This window comes from Brassica oleracea, chromosome C5 (genome assembly GCF_000695525.1).
Source record: "Brassica oleracea var. oleracea cultivar TO1000 chromosome C5, BOL, whole genome shotgun sequence".
Lineage (NCBI taxonomy): Eukaryota > Viridiplantae > Streptophyta > Magnoliopsida > Brassicales > Brassicaceae > Brassica > Brassica oleracea.
In genome coordinates, this window is record NC_027752.1 from 42,971,039 (window position 1) to 42,988,905 (window position 17,867).

Genomic DNA, 17,867 nt, shown 5'->3' on the forward strand with positions numbered 1-17,867 from the left:
CTTCTTCAAGAACAATAAAATGAAGTAAGTTAACCAGAATAACTCTCAATTAGTAATTAATTCACGGCTTAGTAAGTATTTAAGAAGCTGTAAATTTTGAAGTGGATATAGGGCTGGGACTTCGGATATTCGGTTCGGGTTCGGATAAGATCCGATCGGGTCCGGGTTTTTCGGATAAATGAATTCTATACCCAATGGGTACTTAGTAAATTTCGGTTCGGGTTTCGGATCGGGTACTACCGGTTTCGGGTCGGTTCCGGGTACCCGTTTCTTATGTGAATTATATAAATATTTACAAAATAAAATAATTATATACCAGTTTTTTATTTATTTATTTTATTTTTTAAAAAAAAGTTAATAGAAATCGTATATATATTAGTAATATGTATTAAATACAACGAAGTTGAACTAGTCTAGTGGTATTGCAGTTGTTGCTTTGCCTATCCAACCTGGGTTCAACCCTCGAAAGATACAAATCTATGTTTTTTAAGCATAAAATTCGGGTTAAACGGGTACCCGTTCGGTTTCGGGTAAAAACCGGAACCGAACCGATACCCATGGATAATTAACACTAATACCCATTGGATAAATTGCCTAGAACCGAAACCGAACCGAACCGGTCCATTTCGGGTCGGTTCCGGTTCGGGTATTCGGTTATGGATAAAAATCCCAGGCCTAAGTGGATATATTGATGTGATTAGGCCAAATAGTCCAACACCTATATAGAACATTATGGTAGATAGATTATTAACAAACTAAGAGGAGAAATCAAGGGCATTTTGGTCCACCAAGCTTAGTCTTCCAGTTGTTGTAGCAAGGACAGACTTGCTTGTTGCCATAAGTACCTGGAGGCACACACAAACACTTGGTACAACATTTGTTGCAGAAGAACAAACATGGCTTCTTGTATTGTGTATTCGAGCATCTATGTCCACACCTTGGCCCACACTCTATAGTATAGTTGTAAAATGGGATTAAATTTTGCATTCACCACAGAAAAATTAGACTAATTATTGGTGTACCTTGGAGCTGAAGACTGCCTTCCGTAGTACCGTTCTGTCAAAATTAAGAAGACTCAATGCATGTAAGAATGTAAGAAAGGGTTTTGTGGATTTCATGAAAGTCATTATTTGATGAGAAACTCACTTGAGAGCTATTGTGATGGGGTTGAGACTGTGGTGGATGTGATTGTGGAGCAGGAGACTTAGTGTCAGTGTGTATTGGCTGTGAAAATTCAAGACGGATCAAATAAAGTTGGATGAAAGTGAAGAATCAAGAAAAGTAATTACATAGATCATAAAATAGAAAGAGCGTTTGTGAACATTACTTACATGCATTTGGACAGATATAAGGTGGTGTAACATAACAATGGAGAAAACAATGAGGTTAAGTTTGGTTGCCATTTGTAGAGAACCGGAATGATTGTATTGAAGCTCAAGTAGATGGTTTCTTTTGCAAGCTAAGCTAGATGTATATAGTCCATGAAATTGTGATAACACAAACGAAAACGAAACGTATCACAGGTGTATCGCTGCTGCTTTAAGCCCTATCTCTTTCTCGTGACTCCAAAGTTCATTTTCCCCATTTAAGTTAAAAATTACTTTGTATTTTTGTGGTTTGTTCCTAAATTTTATTGGAAACGAATTTCATCAAGAACGACACATGGCTATAATTTTTTGGGATTCCAAAGTTGGTTTACTCTTAGGCCATCCCGTGATCTCATTGTGTTTGCATGCATAGCCAGTGCATGTGGTTAGTGGTTACAATGGCGTCAGTTGACCATTTTTTTCTTTCAAAGGCGTTAGTTCAGAAAGCTTAGAACGCATCGAGCTATCTCTGAAAAAAACTAACAAACTATAATCTGCTTACATTGATTCTTGTTAGTGCCTTCACTTCCGTTGACCATAAACTGGCGTAAGCCGAAACCCTTCACTTGAACTAGAGGTAAAGTCAAAGCATGCCGAAGGCGCTAAAGCCCCTCTTTATATAAAGAGAGAGGCTTTATCAACAATGCTTTGCTTTCTATCTTTTAGAACATAAGTTGAAATGGCCTTTTGTTAACCACCACTACTTAGAGCATGTTCATTAGTGAGACCCATTAGTGTCTCTTAAGTGGGTTGTAATGATTTTTTTATTATTAAAATTATGATAAGAGATTTTGTTAAGAGACAGTTAATTATTAAGGTTTATTGGTGGCCCAAGAACACGCTTAAACATGTTTATTCTGTTCTTTCACTTTCTAGGGAAAAAAACACTATGAAAAGCTACACTAAGACACATACGTCCACTGAAACTACCAAATTAAAAACGAGTGATTAGAGACAGAAAAGTGGTAATTTTTGTGTATAACAATGATTTTTCCTAAATAAATCGGTGATAGGGTTCAGATTAAAGAACGTGAACAAAAGAAACATATAACTTGAATAAACCCGAGATGACGACTACTATGCATGGGAAATCAGGCCCATCGAAAGCTGCAAAACCTGGCCTTTTATACAACATGACTACATAGTGTATTTCTCTTTATTGATAATAGTGATACCTCCATTACGGTGAAACACGAGAAACGTGGCGTCAACTAACAAAAACATCAAAGCTTAGAGCATGATTTTTGGGGTTTTTGGGGTTTTTAACTCATGATTTGATATTTTTTTATTTTTTTCGTTTTTTTTACATTTTTTTGGCTAAAAACCGACTCTTATAACTCTTATTTAAAAGACATTATTAGCTTTTCTCCTAAGAGCATGAATATCAGGGATAGTAAAGGGTTTCTTAACCGCTGGGCCCACAAAAAACTTAAAAATCGGTTCCAAAAGGCGTGAGATAAACACCGATTGTGGTGGGTTTTTTGCACTGTTCGCGGACCCCACCGATGCGTGGCGGCCCGCGATTGGTGCGCTTTTTAATTTTTTTTTAATTAGATAAAAAAAAATAAATAATTTAAGAAACCGTTAGTGAGTTTCGGAGATAATCATGGTTTAAGAACCCCACCCTAAGAATCCGAGTTAATCATGGCTTTATGACGCAAGTACGCAACACATACATACCTTAGAGCATCTCCAATGTACACCTCTATATTTTCCTCTAAAATAGAGATCTCTATTATAGAGCTGAAAATGTTCCAATGTATGCTTCTATAATAGAGTTCCTCTACTTTAGAGGAAAATATAGAGGAAAATTACTTTTTGCCTCTATATTTAGAGGTAGAAATATCATATCTCTATATTTTCCCCTATAAATAAAGGAACTCTATTATAGAGACATACATTGGAGCATTTTCACCTATTATAGAGTTTTTCTATTTTAAGGGAAAATATAGAGATATAAATAGAGGTGGATTGGAGGTGGTCTTATAATATACGGGGTCTGGTGCAAGTTATGTACCTGATATAAAACCTTTCGCTGCATGCAGCGACAATCTCCAACATTGATTTTACGTATCTTTCTCCTTTCGGACCACAATTCGCTTTGGCAATTTATTCATTATTTCTTGTTGTAGTTATGAGCGGAGAGCTTAGCTGTTCCGTTGCAGAAGATCATTCTGATTGCATATGCGGGGAGGTTTCTCGTAATTAGGCAATGTGATCAAATAGGTATTTTAGGGAGAAGGATCATCGTCGACTAATATTCACATGTTTAAAAATAAAATAATTGAGGAGTAAGGAAGGAAAATATCTGAGACTTTATTTAAATATATTAGGTAATCAATTTCAATTATGAGATAAAACCTATTAAATTTCCAAAAATATTACTCCTAACAAGTTATTTGTCCTGATCCCACATCGAAAGAAGCAAAAACAATAAAGTTACATATATAGTGAAGAAAACAATATATTTATCGCCGAGCTTGGTAACGTAAGCTTGTCATCCTAGTGGAGGCTCTAAAGGTAATTAGTACAGTTGGTTCGCTACCTGGGCCCTTATATCGTAACATCTGTTTCCCTTACGCTGCGTGCGGGAGTTGGGTGAACCAACAATTCCCTGATCCGAGCCAGTAAGGCGAAACAAAAAAATGATCCGTAGGCTGCGTGCTGGAGCGAGTCCCTGATCCGAGCCTATTATGAGTTAACTAAAAACTGATGGGTGTTCCTCGAAAGGAACATGTCCCGCCACTCGATCACAACTATACTAATTACCTTTTTGTTCTTTTTTTTGACTAATTACCTTTTGTTCTTTATCAAACGTAAAAACTAAGTAAATCGACAATGAATTTTTAAAAGCAATTCGTAAAAAAAAAAACTATTTCTCGTACCGTTAGGTTTTTGGAATATTATTGGTCTTAGGTAAAAAAAAATTATTGAGACTTCTAAACTTTAAAACCCGCTTAATTGGTAACCAAATAAAAATGAGATATAAAGAAGTTTATTTTTTAATGTTTTTAATAAAAGTATATGATAAATGTTTTAAAATAGAAGAGTAACTTGAAAAATAAGTTTAATGAAAAAAACATAAGAGAACAAGTTCTATATATAAAGCTATGTTCTAAAAGATTTTACTTGTCTTCATTTTACAATGAATACCTCAAGTAAATCGACTAATAGTGGTTATCTTTTAAAAATATATATGATTGAGGAGTAAGGAATATTGAGATTTTATTTAAAGTTATTTAAATATATTATGTAATCAATTTTTTTATGAGATGGACCTATTTTCTTTCTAAAACTTAACCAACTTTATTCGTCCTCCCACATCGGAAGAAGCAGAAATAATAGAGTTTCAACTAGCCAAAAAATCAGGTTTGGCAACCGCTATATAATTTACCTGGCAGATGTAAATGGTCATCACTTGTATATATGCCGATTTTAATGAAATGAATGAAAATGATTGACAAAAAGAAAGTGAGAAACTATGTTAATCTTTTTGAGAGATACTTAATCTTAACCAATGCTGCTTTCAGAGAAGGCTCATTGAAAGTAAACTTACAGAGGTTCGACGGTTTATACTTTTTTTTTGGTAAAAAGCGACTGTTTATACTTCATTTTTCTTTTCATAATTACCAATTGACTATTTGGTTTAAAAACACGAGAAGCATCCTCTAATCTTGTTCTATTCTTCTGTTACACTTTCAACATCTAAAAGTTAAAATTAAATTTATCATTATTACCCATTAAACGTCGTATGAGAGAAACAGAGTAATGAAATATTCTGTGAATATGCTTTTATATCGACGCAAAAGGGGAATATACACCAAATATCCATTATGTGGATTTATCATCGTCAACTACACCACCAACTTCTAGTTAAACCGGTTTATCATAATTTCGGATTAGCAAAACAAACCAAAAAGATAACCGACCGAACCAATATATATCGAACTGTACTAATCCCAATCTCAGCCAAACCAAAACGGAACCGGGTGATAAACCGAAATGTCCATACTAACTTGGTTACATAAAAAGGAACATATTGTTTGTCGCAACTCGCACCTTATCTCGATGAAAGAAAGATCAAAAGACACACAAACTTTGTTCTGTTCGATCGTCTTGAATAATATGAAAAGATCGTCGTCATTTCTGATCTTCACCGTTCTATCCCTTCCACTAATCTCAGCCGTAGGTTGGGAGCTAAGCATACCGTCAACGACCACGGCAAGAAGTCGTCTTCGAGTCCGAGAAGGATCACGGTTCAAGATCGCAATCTTTGCAGACCTCCACTTCGGCGAAGACTCGTGGACTGATTGGGGTCCACGTCAAGATGAAAACTCTGTCAACGTCATGTCTAAAGTTCTTGACGCTGAAACTCCAGGTCAACTCTTTAAACCTCTCATTATATTCTCTTGTCAAAAGTATAATTAATTAGAATATATATATAACTAAGAGCATAATTATTGGAGTTTGTTAATGAGTTTTTCTTCCTATAGGTCCTACAAATTTCCTTAAAATCGTTCACCAAAAACGTGGAATAAGAACCGCTTACTTTGGGTTTTATGCGCTGTTTATGGATCCCACATACACGTGGCGACCCATGATTGCTGCACTTTTTAATTTTTTTTTAGTCCGAAAAAAAAAATTAAAAAAACTAAAAGAAAAATTAAAAAAACCCCATTGGAATTCAGGGATAAGATGCTCTACCATAACCGTTATTTTTGAAGTAATAAAACAGATTTTGTGGTGTACTTGGGAGATGTAGTAACGGCTAACAACATAGCAATCCATAACGCAAGCTTGTTTTGGGACAAAGCAATCTCACCTACACGAGATAGAAACATCCCATGGACTAGTCTCTTTGGTAACCATGACGACGCCTCTTTCGTTTGGCCTTTGGACTGGTTCTCTTCCTCTGGTATCCCTCCCATTATCTGTCCCTCAGTATCAAACTCCTCCTCCTGGTCCTCTGATGATGGATGCGGTTTTAGAGGAACAACGAGAGTGGAACTGATTCAAGAAGAGCTTAAAGCAGCCAATGCACTCTCATACTCAACCATTGGTCCTAAGGAGCTATGGCCAAGCGTGTCAAACTACGTCATTCCCGTGGAGTCATCTGATGATTCGATACAAGTCGTTGCGTTGCTGTACTTTCTTGACTCGGGAGGTGGTTCATACCCGGAGGTTATATCAAATGCTCAAGTGGAGTGGTTTAAAACCAAGTCCAATACTCTTAATCCTGATCTAAGGTACCACTCAAAAACATTAAAACTAGCCGGTCCCCACTTCGGATGACTTATTGGACAGTACTAATATTATATATTGTGGTTTCGGGTCCGTGGGGATTAAGAACCTTGGTCCGAACTTCCCTTAAAATTTTATATTAGAGCATAAATAATCAAAGATGTACATTTCATGCAGTATCCCGGAGTTGATATTTTGGCACATACCAAGTAAAGCATACAAGAAAGTAGCTCCACGGCTATGGATAACGAGACCTTGCGTCGGATCAATCAACAAAGAGAGAGTAGATGCTCAAGAAGCTGAAAATGGTATGATGAGAGTTCTTGAGAAGAGATCTTCTGTTAAGGTACTACTAACTAGACAAGATATAGCAAAACATGTAGATGAGACAAAGTTTGATATTTCTTTTTAATTATATTTGTATGTAAGGCTGTGTTTGTAGGACACAACCATGGACTAGACTGGTGCTGTCCGTACAAAGACAAGCTGTGGCTTTGCTTTGCAAGGCACACTGGTTATGGTGGATATGGAAATTGGCCAAGAGGATCAAGGATTCTTGAGATTACTGAAGTGCCTTTTCGGATTAAGTCTTGGATTCGGATGGAAGATGGAGCTGTCCATAGTGAAGTTAACTTAACTAGTGATTAGTCTGACTCAAAGTTGTGGTAAGTGACATTGCTGAATTGTTGCTATATAGGGATGTAGAAATTCAAAAAGACTATTGCAAACATAACGAAGTTGTACACCACTACATAATTGAACTCCAAACCTCATCTCAGTGGCTAATTAGAAAAGCTAAGTCACTGAAAGATTGGTTCTAAGAAAGAAGAAAAGAATTGCTTCATAAAAAAAAAACTGTTCTTGCAGGCACATGAAAGAGAATGTTTTTGCAAGAACAATGCCTTAAAACATCATCTAACAACTAGGCTCTGGTTGAGTGGGACGCTGCAACTAGGCTTTGGCATGCTTTCTCTCCTAGTAAACTTACATAACTATTTATGCTCCTTCCACTTTTGCTTTAACGGGACGCTGCAAAGTTTCAGCTGATAGAAAAGCTCAACTGGTTGTTGGAGAACTCCAAGTACTTCCCCCCCTCTCTCTCTCCCTGGCACATCTAGAAGAGCTGCAGGTCGAAATACCACACTGACAACAGTGTGCTTATATATACCTTATTGACAGTCTTTATCAGCCCGGTTCTAATCATTTTGAGACGTATAGCTGCCCCTGAAACCGCAATGCGTTTTCACCACAAGTCACTTCTTCTTGATGAGGGAAACGCATGTTGGATCTGGCATGTGATCTAACCTGTATCAGAGGAAATTCATTAGCAGTGTGACAATATGATTCCAACATAACAATACTTCTCTTACCTGGTTAAGAAAAACGATCAGCGTCCGAGAATTGGCAACTGAGTGGTGTATTTTTCTGAGCGCTTGCGTCATTATCAAACCTCAACTTTAGACACAAGATAAGCTCAATAACCTGATAAAAAATCAGTATCACAACTGTAAACTAACTTTAAGAAAGAAAAAAAACAATCTTACTTATATGTTCAAACATACAATATTTAAGATGAGGGGTTCAGTAACGGAACCTCCAAGCTTCTGAGCTTCCTTGATGATATGAAGAGCTAGAGTTGTCTTTCCAGAAGCTTCTTTCCGTAAACCTCAACCATTCTTCCCTACAAAACGAAAAACCACACATTTAAAGACCTCACTGGGTGAAAAGAAGATTGACTATATATATAAACTACCTTTGGCAAACCTCCAACACCTAGAGCTAGATCAAGGTAAAGTGAACCGGTAGATATGACAGAAGAAACTCAACGTGATGTGGAGAAACGCTGCAACCACAGCTTAAGAGTGTTCATCAAAAACACCTGAAGACTAAAGCTGTTATAACGCTGAACGCAGATTAGTGTCTTTCTCTTCGTCAAGCTCAAACAAAAATCAGGACTTTATTACAGTGAAACCAGCTTGGGGACATTAGGGCATAAACTAAGCGTTTGTTACAAGCAAAGCGAGGCGTCATTAGAGAGGAAGAGAAAGAAGCGGGGAACTGAGATAAGTAGGAGAAGAAGCGTAATCTATGAATCGAACTGGTCATTGAGAGTCGACCCATATGTGCCGTTTCTTCTCCCGACGGCGCGTGTTTTCCAACTGGCCGGAGCGAATTTTTAACTCGGTTAGTGACTTTGGTTTAACCGGTACGGTATGTGGACCGGTAAAACCGGTTACTATTAGAATAACAAAATCGAGCGGTCGTTAATATTTTCAACAAAATAAAATTTTCTTTTACAAAATAAAGTTTCCGGGAAAAAAAAAAAAATAGTGATCGAAAATCGATTTGCGAAGAAGAAGAAGAAGAATGATCAGCTCCAATATTGCACCACCACCCCTTTCTCTACTCTCTTCGTCTCCTAACAACTTCTCCTTCGATCTCCGATCGTATCCTAACATAAACAGAGGAGATGCTCTGTTCTTTGCTCCGGCGTCAGAACCGCGGCTAAGCGGCAGAGTCGGGATTTGTCCGCAACCGAAGCTAGGGTTTCTCTCGTTCTCGCTCTCGCCTCTCAGGCCTCCTCCGTCTCTCAACGCCGTAAATGTTCCATCTTTTCACTGATTCTCAACTGCTATGTAACTGTGAAACTCTCTGTGTTTGTTTTAGTTTTGGCTGATTTGGCGGTGGAGACTGCGAAGTATGCGTTTCCGAAGAGATTCAATAGCTCGAACCTGGAAGAAGCCTTCATGTCTGGTTAGTTTTGTAGCTTCTCTGTTCTTGATTTGTGATCTTTATCTAAACTTTTTTGGTAAAAGCTCGAATTTTGATGTAGTTCCGGATCTCGAGACGATGAACTTCAGAGTTCTAAGCAGGACTGATAGATACGAGATCAGAGAAGTCGAGGTTGTTGTTGTTCTTTCACTCACTCACATTCTCTGTTTTTAAAAACATGTTCACAGTTTTAAAGTTTGAGTCTTTTTTTTTTTGAAACAGCCTTATTATGTGGCGGAGACTACAATGCCAGGTGGAAATGGATTCGACTTCTATGGTGCTTCCAGGTCTTTCAATGTCTTAGCTGAGTACCTCTTTGGTAAGGTAGTGTATCAATCACCAGCACTTCCTCTTTGAATTTTGTTGCTGCGTCTCTTTTTGATTTGAATGTTTTTTTTTGGACAGAACACGGTGAATGAAAAAATGGAGATGACGACTCCTGTTGTTACTCGTAAAGTCCAATCCGTTGGTGAAAAGATGGAGATGACCACTCCAGTTATAACTAGGAAGGTAAATAATTATCTCATTTATAAGTTCTTAGCTTTTTTTTTTTTTTTTCTTGAAAACAGATAGAAAGCATACTTGGAGTAGCTTTGAGTGTCTTGGTTTAGTCATTTTGTATATCATACTTACTTGTTCTTGAAAACTATTGAGACCAGCACATTCCTTATGCTCTATTTAAGTGTTAGATCGTGGAGATACCAACTTATTACCTTTGCAATATATATATAAATGTTTAAACTAGTCGTTGATTCAGTTTGTCACCTTTTACCTACTTGTTTCATAGTCAATTAGTATCTTTAATGTGTCCATGTGGTACTCTTGCTTCAGGCGAAAGATCAAACCCAGTGGCAAATGTCTTTCGTCATGCCATCAAAGTACGGTTCAGATTTGCCACTGCCAAAAGATCCTTCGGTCAAGATTCAGGAGGTGCCACGGAAGATTGTTGCTGTTCTCGCCTTCTCAGGTAATATAAAATACCTTTCGGTATAGATTTCAAGAGATTAACTAAAAAGAACGTAAGATTTAGTATAATGCGTGATATAGAGGATGCATACCCATGCTGCAAGCACATGCTATTCAGTATATATTCATGGTTCCAGATAGTTATCTTTGGTGCCTTTTGAAACATCTAACATAATCAATGATATCCATGAACAAAATCAACTATATTTCAGGATATGTAACCGATGAAGAGATTGAGAGACGGGAGCAAGAACTAAGGCGAGCTCTTCAGAATGACAAGAAGTTCCGAGTGAGAGATGGAGTTTCAGTTGAAGTTGCACAGGTTCATCAAACAATCATAGCTAAATCCAATCTTATTTCTTATAATCTCTACTTACCCTCTCATTCCCTGCAGTACAATCCACCATTCACTCTCCCGTTTACCCGCCGCAACGAGGTCTCTCTCGAAGTGGAAAGCAAAGATTATTAGCACCTTCACTGGTACATACAGACGTATATACACACACAGGCACTTGTATACACTGTTTAAATAATGTTGTGTTACTTAAAAGCAGTGTTTTGAAACCCGACCCGTATCCGTGGTTGAACCGGTGAACCCAGTGACCCAGAAAAAATCCGGTTAGAAACCCGCAAAAACCCAGTAAAACCTGGAACCCGATACCGGTTAAACCACTGGTCAAACCAATAAATAATTTTTACTTATTTTTTTAAGTTTTTAATTATGTTTTTAGATTATGTTTTATATTTTAAGTTTCGAATTAAGAAGTTAGGTGCTGACAGAAAAAAAAAGTTAGGTTTTCTTTTTTCAGTTTTATATTTGTGATTTTTAGATTTTGATGAAAATTTCACTATGCCATTTGAAGAAAATGAATTGAACGATGATAGAGAGAACCAAAATTAGTTGATGTGATTTGGTGTTAGTTTATTTTTGTTATTGACATTTTTTTACAATAATCTTTTACTTTTGGTTTATTTTGTATTTGAAGTTTAATTTATTATTCAATTAGACATTTAAATATTTATAAATTTTATGTCTTGATTTTTTTTAGATGTCGTAAATCTTACTTTGTTAGAAAAAATTTTAAATAGTCTAAACTATTTTATGATATTTTGTATTTCAAATGAAAATAAAAATATAAAAATTAAAGTTAAGTATTTTCTAAATGATTTTAAACATAAAATACATACATATCCAAACTATTATTTTATGTTTTAAAAAAATTTAGAAAATATTAAACTTTAGTTTCTATATTTTTATTTACATAGGTGATATATTATTATATAATAAAACTAATTCATTTATTAAACCGCGGTTCACCCGGGTCGATCTAGTAACCCAACAAACCGGTAAGTCGTCCGGTTCAGTATCCGGGTCGGGTTTAAAAACATTGCTTAAAAGACAAAACGTGTTTACTTGAATATTTGAATGTGAGTGTAGTAAACCATTATGGATCTTTTACTTTACTTATAGGCCACTAGATATGCTTATTATAGCCTTGTAGAGTTATAGGCTTTGAATTTAACCTAAACAAGCACTCACACTTTTAGTTACCTTTTGGAAATTTCAACATAACATTTATTCACATTTTTGGGGGTTTTTTTACAAACTTTGAAACTTTCTTTTATGTAACACCATTGGAACCTGGGAACTACATGCTTTCTTTCCTCTCTTGAACAAGCTTGGAGTCTCTGTTATCTATGTGTATATATATATATATATCTATGTATGTGTCATATATGTAAGATATGGACATGCTATAGGCTAATCAGATTCTGGAATGCTATCTAACAAAGGTCTCCAGCCTGTAAGACATTCATCAGCAGCAGCAGCATCATCATCATCACGACATAGATGCTGCTTATCAAGACTCCTATACACCACTTCATGAATTGAACCTCCTTGAAGCAGCTTCTCTAGCTCTTTCTTACTCACAACCATCTTCACTCTCACGACACTAGGACTCTTCTCCTTGGTATCTCCTTCTTTTTCAACCTCTGGATTTGCAAACCTGACTTTCTTCGTTTTCTTGTGCTTTACTGTGGTCGTCTGCTTCGGCATGAGATAGTAGAGACGACCACAGAGAAGCTTGGCTTGTGGATGAAGATGACAATGGTTTGACAGAGAATCAAAGAGAGAGTAGTGACCAGAGAATTGGGTGAGGATGTCATGAACCTTCATGGGTCCTCTGTATTCAACTACTTCTCCATCATTTCTCATTATCTTTATCACTTTCTTCTCCATTACTATACAATTCCCCATCTTTTTAAAAAAACTTGTTTGGATTTTTGTTCCTTACTTTAGTTTGTGATAATCTTCTGTGTCAATAATGTCTTAGGAGATTTTTTTGTATGTCTAGTTTTGGAGATGCGTCTTTGTATATTTATAGAGTCTGAGGTTACGTAAATGCCCTTGTATTTCGGGAATATTACGAGGAATGCCATTGTCTTAGGTGGGGCCCTGATTGATATTTTTTCTCATTTAAAAAAATTATACACTTTTATGTCGTGGTGGGCTGGTCGGGAGGTGCTATCCTAATTGTAATTCTTAAAAGAAAAATGTGTTAATTTTTTTAATCATTATTGTTTGTGTTTTTGGAAACACACTAATCGTACAAATAACTTGCAGTAGTATATTGTGATCTCTTGAAGATTTGAGCCTGTGTCATGTATATCAAGTAAGATCTGTTAATGATTCATTTCATGTCGGTTTGTTTATAACAATAAGGATGGAGGGCGTATAAATATGTATATTAAGTAAGATCTGTTAATGATTCATTTCATGTCGGTTTTTGAACAATAAGGATGGAGGGCGTATAATATGTATACACTATTCGCAGCTGGTTTATTTTGTCACCATTAAAATGATTTTTGAATATTCAAGTTGTTCTAATTTTATCTGGCTTTAATTTTTTGCGTCAACGTGTAGAGTTAAATAGAAAAAAGTTTGTACTTAAATATGTTGATTAACCGGAGCTTCTAGCTCTGGTGGTAAAGGAACCTCGGCTGAGGTGCCCGCCATCACGAGTTCGAACCCCGGCCACTGCAGTATTCACATACGGCCTGCAGCGTTCCAGGAGCCAACGCGTGGAGTGCCATTTGGCCGCCCACGTGGCTAGTCTGAGTGCCCGACTGCTAATCCGTGGACCCCTGCCCTGTCGCGGCGGCGATAGTCTAACACGGGGAACCCTGGGTCGGTGTCATGTTAGGAAACCTGGGTTATCAAAAAAAAATAAAAAATGTTGATTTAAACAATCATCCATAGTTGAAAAAACTGTATCCCTATAACTTTGCTTTGATCGATTTAGCTAATAAAAGTAAAGAGTATAGTCAAAAATGGCATTAACTTTGTATTGGAGTTGGTATATTATTGTAAAGTATTTTCTGTGAGATTTCATTACACCGGCAATATTTCTACTTTAGAAAACATCTAACCGCACTTGTTTCAACTGTTACGACCATTTACAATCTAATAGTTACAAAAATAATAGGATGTTAGAAGAGGCTTGCCTGGAATGTTGGTAAGAGAAAGGCAGGAGAGAGAGAACAGAGCGATAAGAGAGAGAAAGTAGATCGACGGGGTTCCGGCGTACGGCCGGCGCGTGCCGTCGCCGGAACCGGGATCCGTCTGTTTAAAAGCTTCCTAGTGACTCTCCTTCGTATCCCCTCCACTTTCGCCTTGTCTGAACTGTGACTCCGGCGTAACCATGGTGCATGGCGGTTTGTTGTTTGGAGCGAAGACGCGATCGTGGGGATGGTCTTCTGCGATGGTGAGATGGTTTGTTTAGATCAGGTTTAGACTCCGGGAGGGGGAGGCTCCTACAGCTCCGTCGTCGCCGGTTTTCTCCGGGAGGTGGAGGCTCTTTTTGCTCCGCCGCCGTCGGTTCAGTTTTACGGGAGGGGGAGGTTTACCTAGCTCCGTCGTCGCCGTATAGTCTCCGGAGGGTGGGGGCTACCACAGCTCTACGCTGCCGGCTTGAAACCCGTAAGGATCTTTGGGTGTTAGCGGTTTAAGGTTGGTTTTGGTTATTGTTCTTCTCGGCCCGGGTTGATTTGAGACAAAGCGGATGAGCTCTCTGAAGAAGATTGAGCTCTCCGAGAAGGTTATTGCCGACAAGAAAAGCTAGTTGAGGTCGTGGTGACGAGTTTTAATCTTGAGAGAAGAGTGGGTGGCCCTGTTGAGAGCGCGGTTAGTCCGATGAAGCTATCGATAGAGGACCACCGGAGTAGAAGGCAGTTTGTGCGAGTGTTAAGTTCCGGCGATTTGAAGGTCCGGTGAAGGGGTTCTGGCGGTGCTTCGGGACGGAGACGGTCAGGATGTGCCGGTGTGCGACGCGTGTTGATCCAAGGGCGTTGATGCCACCACGTGGCATGCAGCTAGCCTCCTTGTCGCGTGCATTCCTGCCGTCGTCGGTCCGGTTGATGTGTTTGGGCCGCGGGCCCGTCTAAAGTTTTTAAGTTTGTAGCCGTTTGCTTTGGGCTTCTGGATATTTTGTTTGTCTTTTTGTCCTTCGGGCTTGTTTATGATTAAATAAAAAATCACTTGGTGGAAAAAAAAAAAAAGAAGAGGCTTGCCTATACTTTGAAGTGGAGCCACTAGGAGGACCGGACCACAAAAGAAGTCAAAATGACTTGATGAGTGGATGTCACTTTCAAAATACGAACCACAACTTGATTCCTGTAATCATTCTTACATTGCACAATACCTCACTATACATTTTTTCACTCATTTCATGATATCATTATTGTTAAAATGGTTAGTAAGAAAGCATTATCTTATAGAATATTCAGCCAGGAGATTTTCATAACAGTATCCTCATTTGTTTGCCATTTACTTACGTCTTCTGATTTTGTTAGTTTTTGAATTGTTGCTCAAAGCTGAGGATTAAACTTAATGAAGCAGAAACAGCATGCCATTTCAAATTCATGCTTACGAACATGTTGATTCCAATACCATTTGATTAGATTCTACAATAAGTGAAACCAAACGCACAAAATTCACAAGTAAAACACAACCAAAATTCAAAAAGAAAACTAAACGGAAAACAAATTAATCTCATATAATTTGGAGTATATTTAGATTTTATTTTCTCGAACAAATTTGATTTCCTGTGATGCGTCAATGAATTTTTCAGGTATATGTAAAATAATTTCGACGTCATTTATTAGTTTGGCATAGAGAAAATGGACCGTTAAGGCAGTTATTTAACCTAACATATAACAAGAAACCGAAAACTTGGTACCACTTGATATTTTGCCACTTTCCCAATAGGACAGGACACCCAAACTTTCTGTATCCATCACGATCTCACATACACACATTAATATAGGGGATAAACCTATTTCTTCCATCTTGATTACGTAAGCTTATGCAAAGTTGATATTTTTGGGGTTAGTGTGGCCCCATTTCATCAACTAAGCTTAAAGTGCTTACAAAGATAAGTGGATTCGAATAGGTTCCACCAGTGAAGCATGTTTCAAATTTTGTATTTTTATCTCCCAAAGTATGAATACAGATAATCAAACATAAGATATTTGTACAAAGTGAGCCATATTGCATTTAGAAATAAAATTAATCTGATGTAAATCCCTGACCACTTAAAATTCTTTCACCCAGTTCGGTTGACCTGAGTGGGTTTAGATTTTTTAGTTGCCTCTTTTGTTTTGGTCGGTAGAATTTGTTTTTTCACTCAGAAAATAGTTCCTTTTCACTGAATGTGGGTTTTAGTGTTATAGTTGACCGTTGATGTGGGAACACTCAGCGATAATGAGTACTGTAGGAAACTAAGAAGATAGAGAGGTAAAGATAAAAGCTTATACAATGGGTGGGTAAAGTAGAAATCTCTTGATTAGGTTTTCGATGAATGGTGGGTGTTGATGCTCTAAGCAAAAGATAAAGTAAATAATTGTTAAATTAACCATTCATTTCGCCTTTGCTTATAATGCAGGGCATTGATTAACTCCCCCTCTTAGTGGTGGCGGCAGAATTTTTCTGAACGTGAAAGAGATGGAAATCTAATAAAACTTTGCTGTAAGATATGATGACAATCCAATACATATCCGTATGTTGAATTTCACCGAGTTTGATATACTAACTTTATAGTTTACTAGGGGTAGCGCCGGGTTCGGATCTTTTAGTTCAATTTGTTTCATTTTCATTTGTTAGTTGTTAGTCCGATTAATCGTCATAGAATTATTAGTTTTCGAGAGTCCTGACCTAATAATGGATTTTGTGAGTGCATGTCAAGGGATCTCAAGCTTGGAATCCTTAGCTTTCGAAGTCATGTCAATGTATTTTTGACTCCTGGTGAATGAAAATGTTAAAAGTTTTTAGTAACGTGGGTGATGCATTTTATTGGTTTACGGTTAGTACGTAGAGGGGGTTTGTTTTTATTTTATTTTTTAAGTTTATTGGTTTATGCCAAAAGGAAAGTTGATAGTAGGAGTTAGTACATGAGGGAGTAATAATGAATTTCAAAAGTATAGCAAACAATAATTTTTTAAAAATAATAATAAATGTAAATTCAGATTTGTTAAACAATGACATTTTTTATTAGTCGGATTCTGTCGGATTGGTTATTTTATTAGTCGGATTCTGTGGAGGTTATAATCAGACTGTACCAGTTTGAGAATATTTTGAAGCAAACGACAGAGATGAAAATGAAAATGAAACATCTCTTCTATCCTTTCTATTACATGTTTAAGTTCTGAGCTCTTCTTGCCCTTTCACGATTCACTTATTAAAGCTGCATAAAATTCCATAACATAGTATAAGTCATATGACTACATAATGTATATACATGTGCTACATCTACGTATAGTTGGTCTCCCAAGAAAATACAAAATGGGCTGGTTGGATTAACTGATACAAAAACCAATTATGTTTTCATGGTGTTATAGAATAATATAAACATAGGGGTGTAACTGAAAATCAGGTAGATTAAGGAAAACATATAAAAAACAATAATTAAAAAAGACAATAATCAAAGCATAAAGTCGAGACCTTTGCAAGGGCAGCCTTTGCTCAATTTTGCTTGGAGAGCAAAACACAAAGCTTGAAGCTTTCACATTTGACGGCTACAGAGGGAGAAATATAAATTTGTTTTCTTTTCTCCTTTTGGTTCATCTGGGGATCACGAAGCAAGACGAACGAAGTCAAAACTCCACATCATTTTTGAAAGTGAGACTTTTGCTAGTCTCGTTGATCTTGCTTCTCTTTTTCATTATCCAATGGATATCTCGCTTCTTTCTTAGCAATAAAGGGCTCAGATTTGTGGGTTTCTCCTCTTCTCCCATTTGCGTTGTCAGTTTTATGAGTCACGACAACGACTGTCTTCGGGATCCAAGCAGCTGACATTTGGTGATCCATTCAAGAGGCTTTGAGAAGAAATCATTTTAGGTCCAATTAACTGTGATAGCCCAACATTTTTTAAGTCAAGAAAGTAACCCATTTGCAAATCGATTTTTTTCACTCGTTGAAGTTGTGTTTTTTGGTGGGACACGTGGCTTAAAATGCTATGTGCA

At 37.1% G+C, this 17,867-nt stretch overlaps 4 protein-coding genes and 1 long non-coding RNA gene across 6 annotated transcripts; 2 read left to right on the top strand and 3 right to left on the bottom strand.

Annotated features, from left to right (window-relative positions):
* Positions 1–707: 707 nt before the first annotated feature.
* LOC106294075 (gibberellin-regulated protein 13-like) lies at positions 708–1,469 on the bottom strand. Its single transcript, XM_013729691.1, has 4 exons — positions 1,332–1,469; positions 1,147–1,224; positions 1,023–1,056; positions 708–950 (listed from the first exon to the last, which is right to left on the bottom strand). The coding sequence occupies exons 1-4, from the start codon at positions 1,401–1,403 to the stop codon at positions 769–771; spliced, it is 366 nt and encodes a 121-aa protein (XP_013585145.1). The 5' UTR covers positions 1,404–1,469; the 3' UTR covers positions 708–768.
* A 3,962-nt stretch (positions 1,470–5,431) lies between these two features.
* Positions 5,432–7,688, top strand: LOC106292494 (probable inactive purple acid phosphatase 16). Of its 2 annotated transcripts, XM_013728096.1 has the most exons (5): positions 5,432–5,745; positions 6,103–6,613; positions 6,786–6,954; positions 7,038–7,273; positions 7,476–7,688. In XM_013728096.1, exons 1-4 carry the CDS (start codon positions 5,436–5,438, stop codon positions 7,254–7,256), a joined length of 1,209 nt encoding a protein of 402 aa, XP_013583550.1. In that variant the 5' UTR covers positions 5,432–5,435; the 3' UTR covers positions 7,257–7,273; positions 7,476–7,688. The 2 variants fall into 2 exon arrangements, with proteins under 2 accessions (XP_013583550.1, XP_013583549.1); XM_013728095.1 differs by lacking the exon at positions 7,476–7,688 and having other exon boundaries at positions 7,038–7,385.
* Positions 7,689–7,820: 132 nt separating this feature from the next.
* Positions 7,821–8,694, bottom strand: LOC106292507. Its single transcript, XR_001260197.1, has 3 exons — positions 8,362–8,694; positions 8,203–8,289; positions 7,821–8,090 (listed from the first exon to the last, which is right to left on the bottom strand). It is a non-coding gene; the product is annotated as an uncharacterized LOC106292507 (long non-coding RNA).
* Positions 8,695–8,954: 260 nt separating this feature from the next.
* Positions 8,955–11,068, top strand: LOC106292498 (heme-binding-like protein At3g10130, chloroplastic). The gene is given in 9 exon segments (XM_013728101.1): positions 8,955–9,063; positions 9,066–9,206; positions 9,276–9,362; positions 9,442–9,512; positions 9,603–9,704; positions 9,786–9,890; positions 10,212–10,347; positions 10,559–10,668; positions 10,741–11,068. Coding segments are annotated over 9 exon segments (915 nt in total). The 5' UTR covers positions 8,955–8,975; the 3' UTR covers positions 10,816–11,068.
* A 520-nt stretch (positions 11,069–11,588) lies between these two features.
* LOC106292502 lies at positions 11,589–12,883 on the bottom strand. Its single transcript, XM_013728106.1, has one exon. The coding sequence runs from the start codon at positions 12,604–12,606 to the stop codon at positions 12,109–12,111; it is 498 nt and encodes a 165-aa protein (XP_013583560.1). The 5' UTR covers positions 12,607–12,883; the 3' UTR covers positions 11,589–12,108.
* Between the last annotated feature and the right edge of the window lie 4,984 nt (positions 12,884–17,867).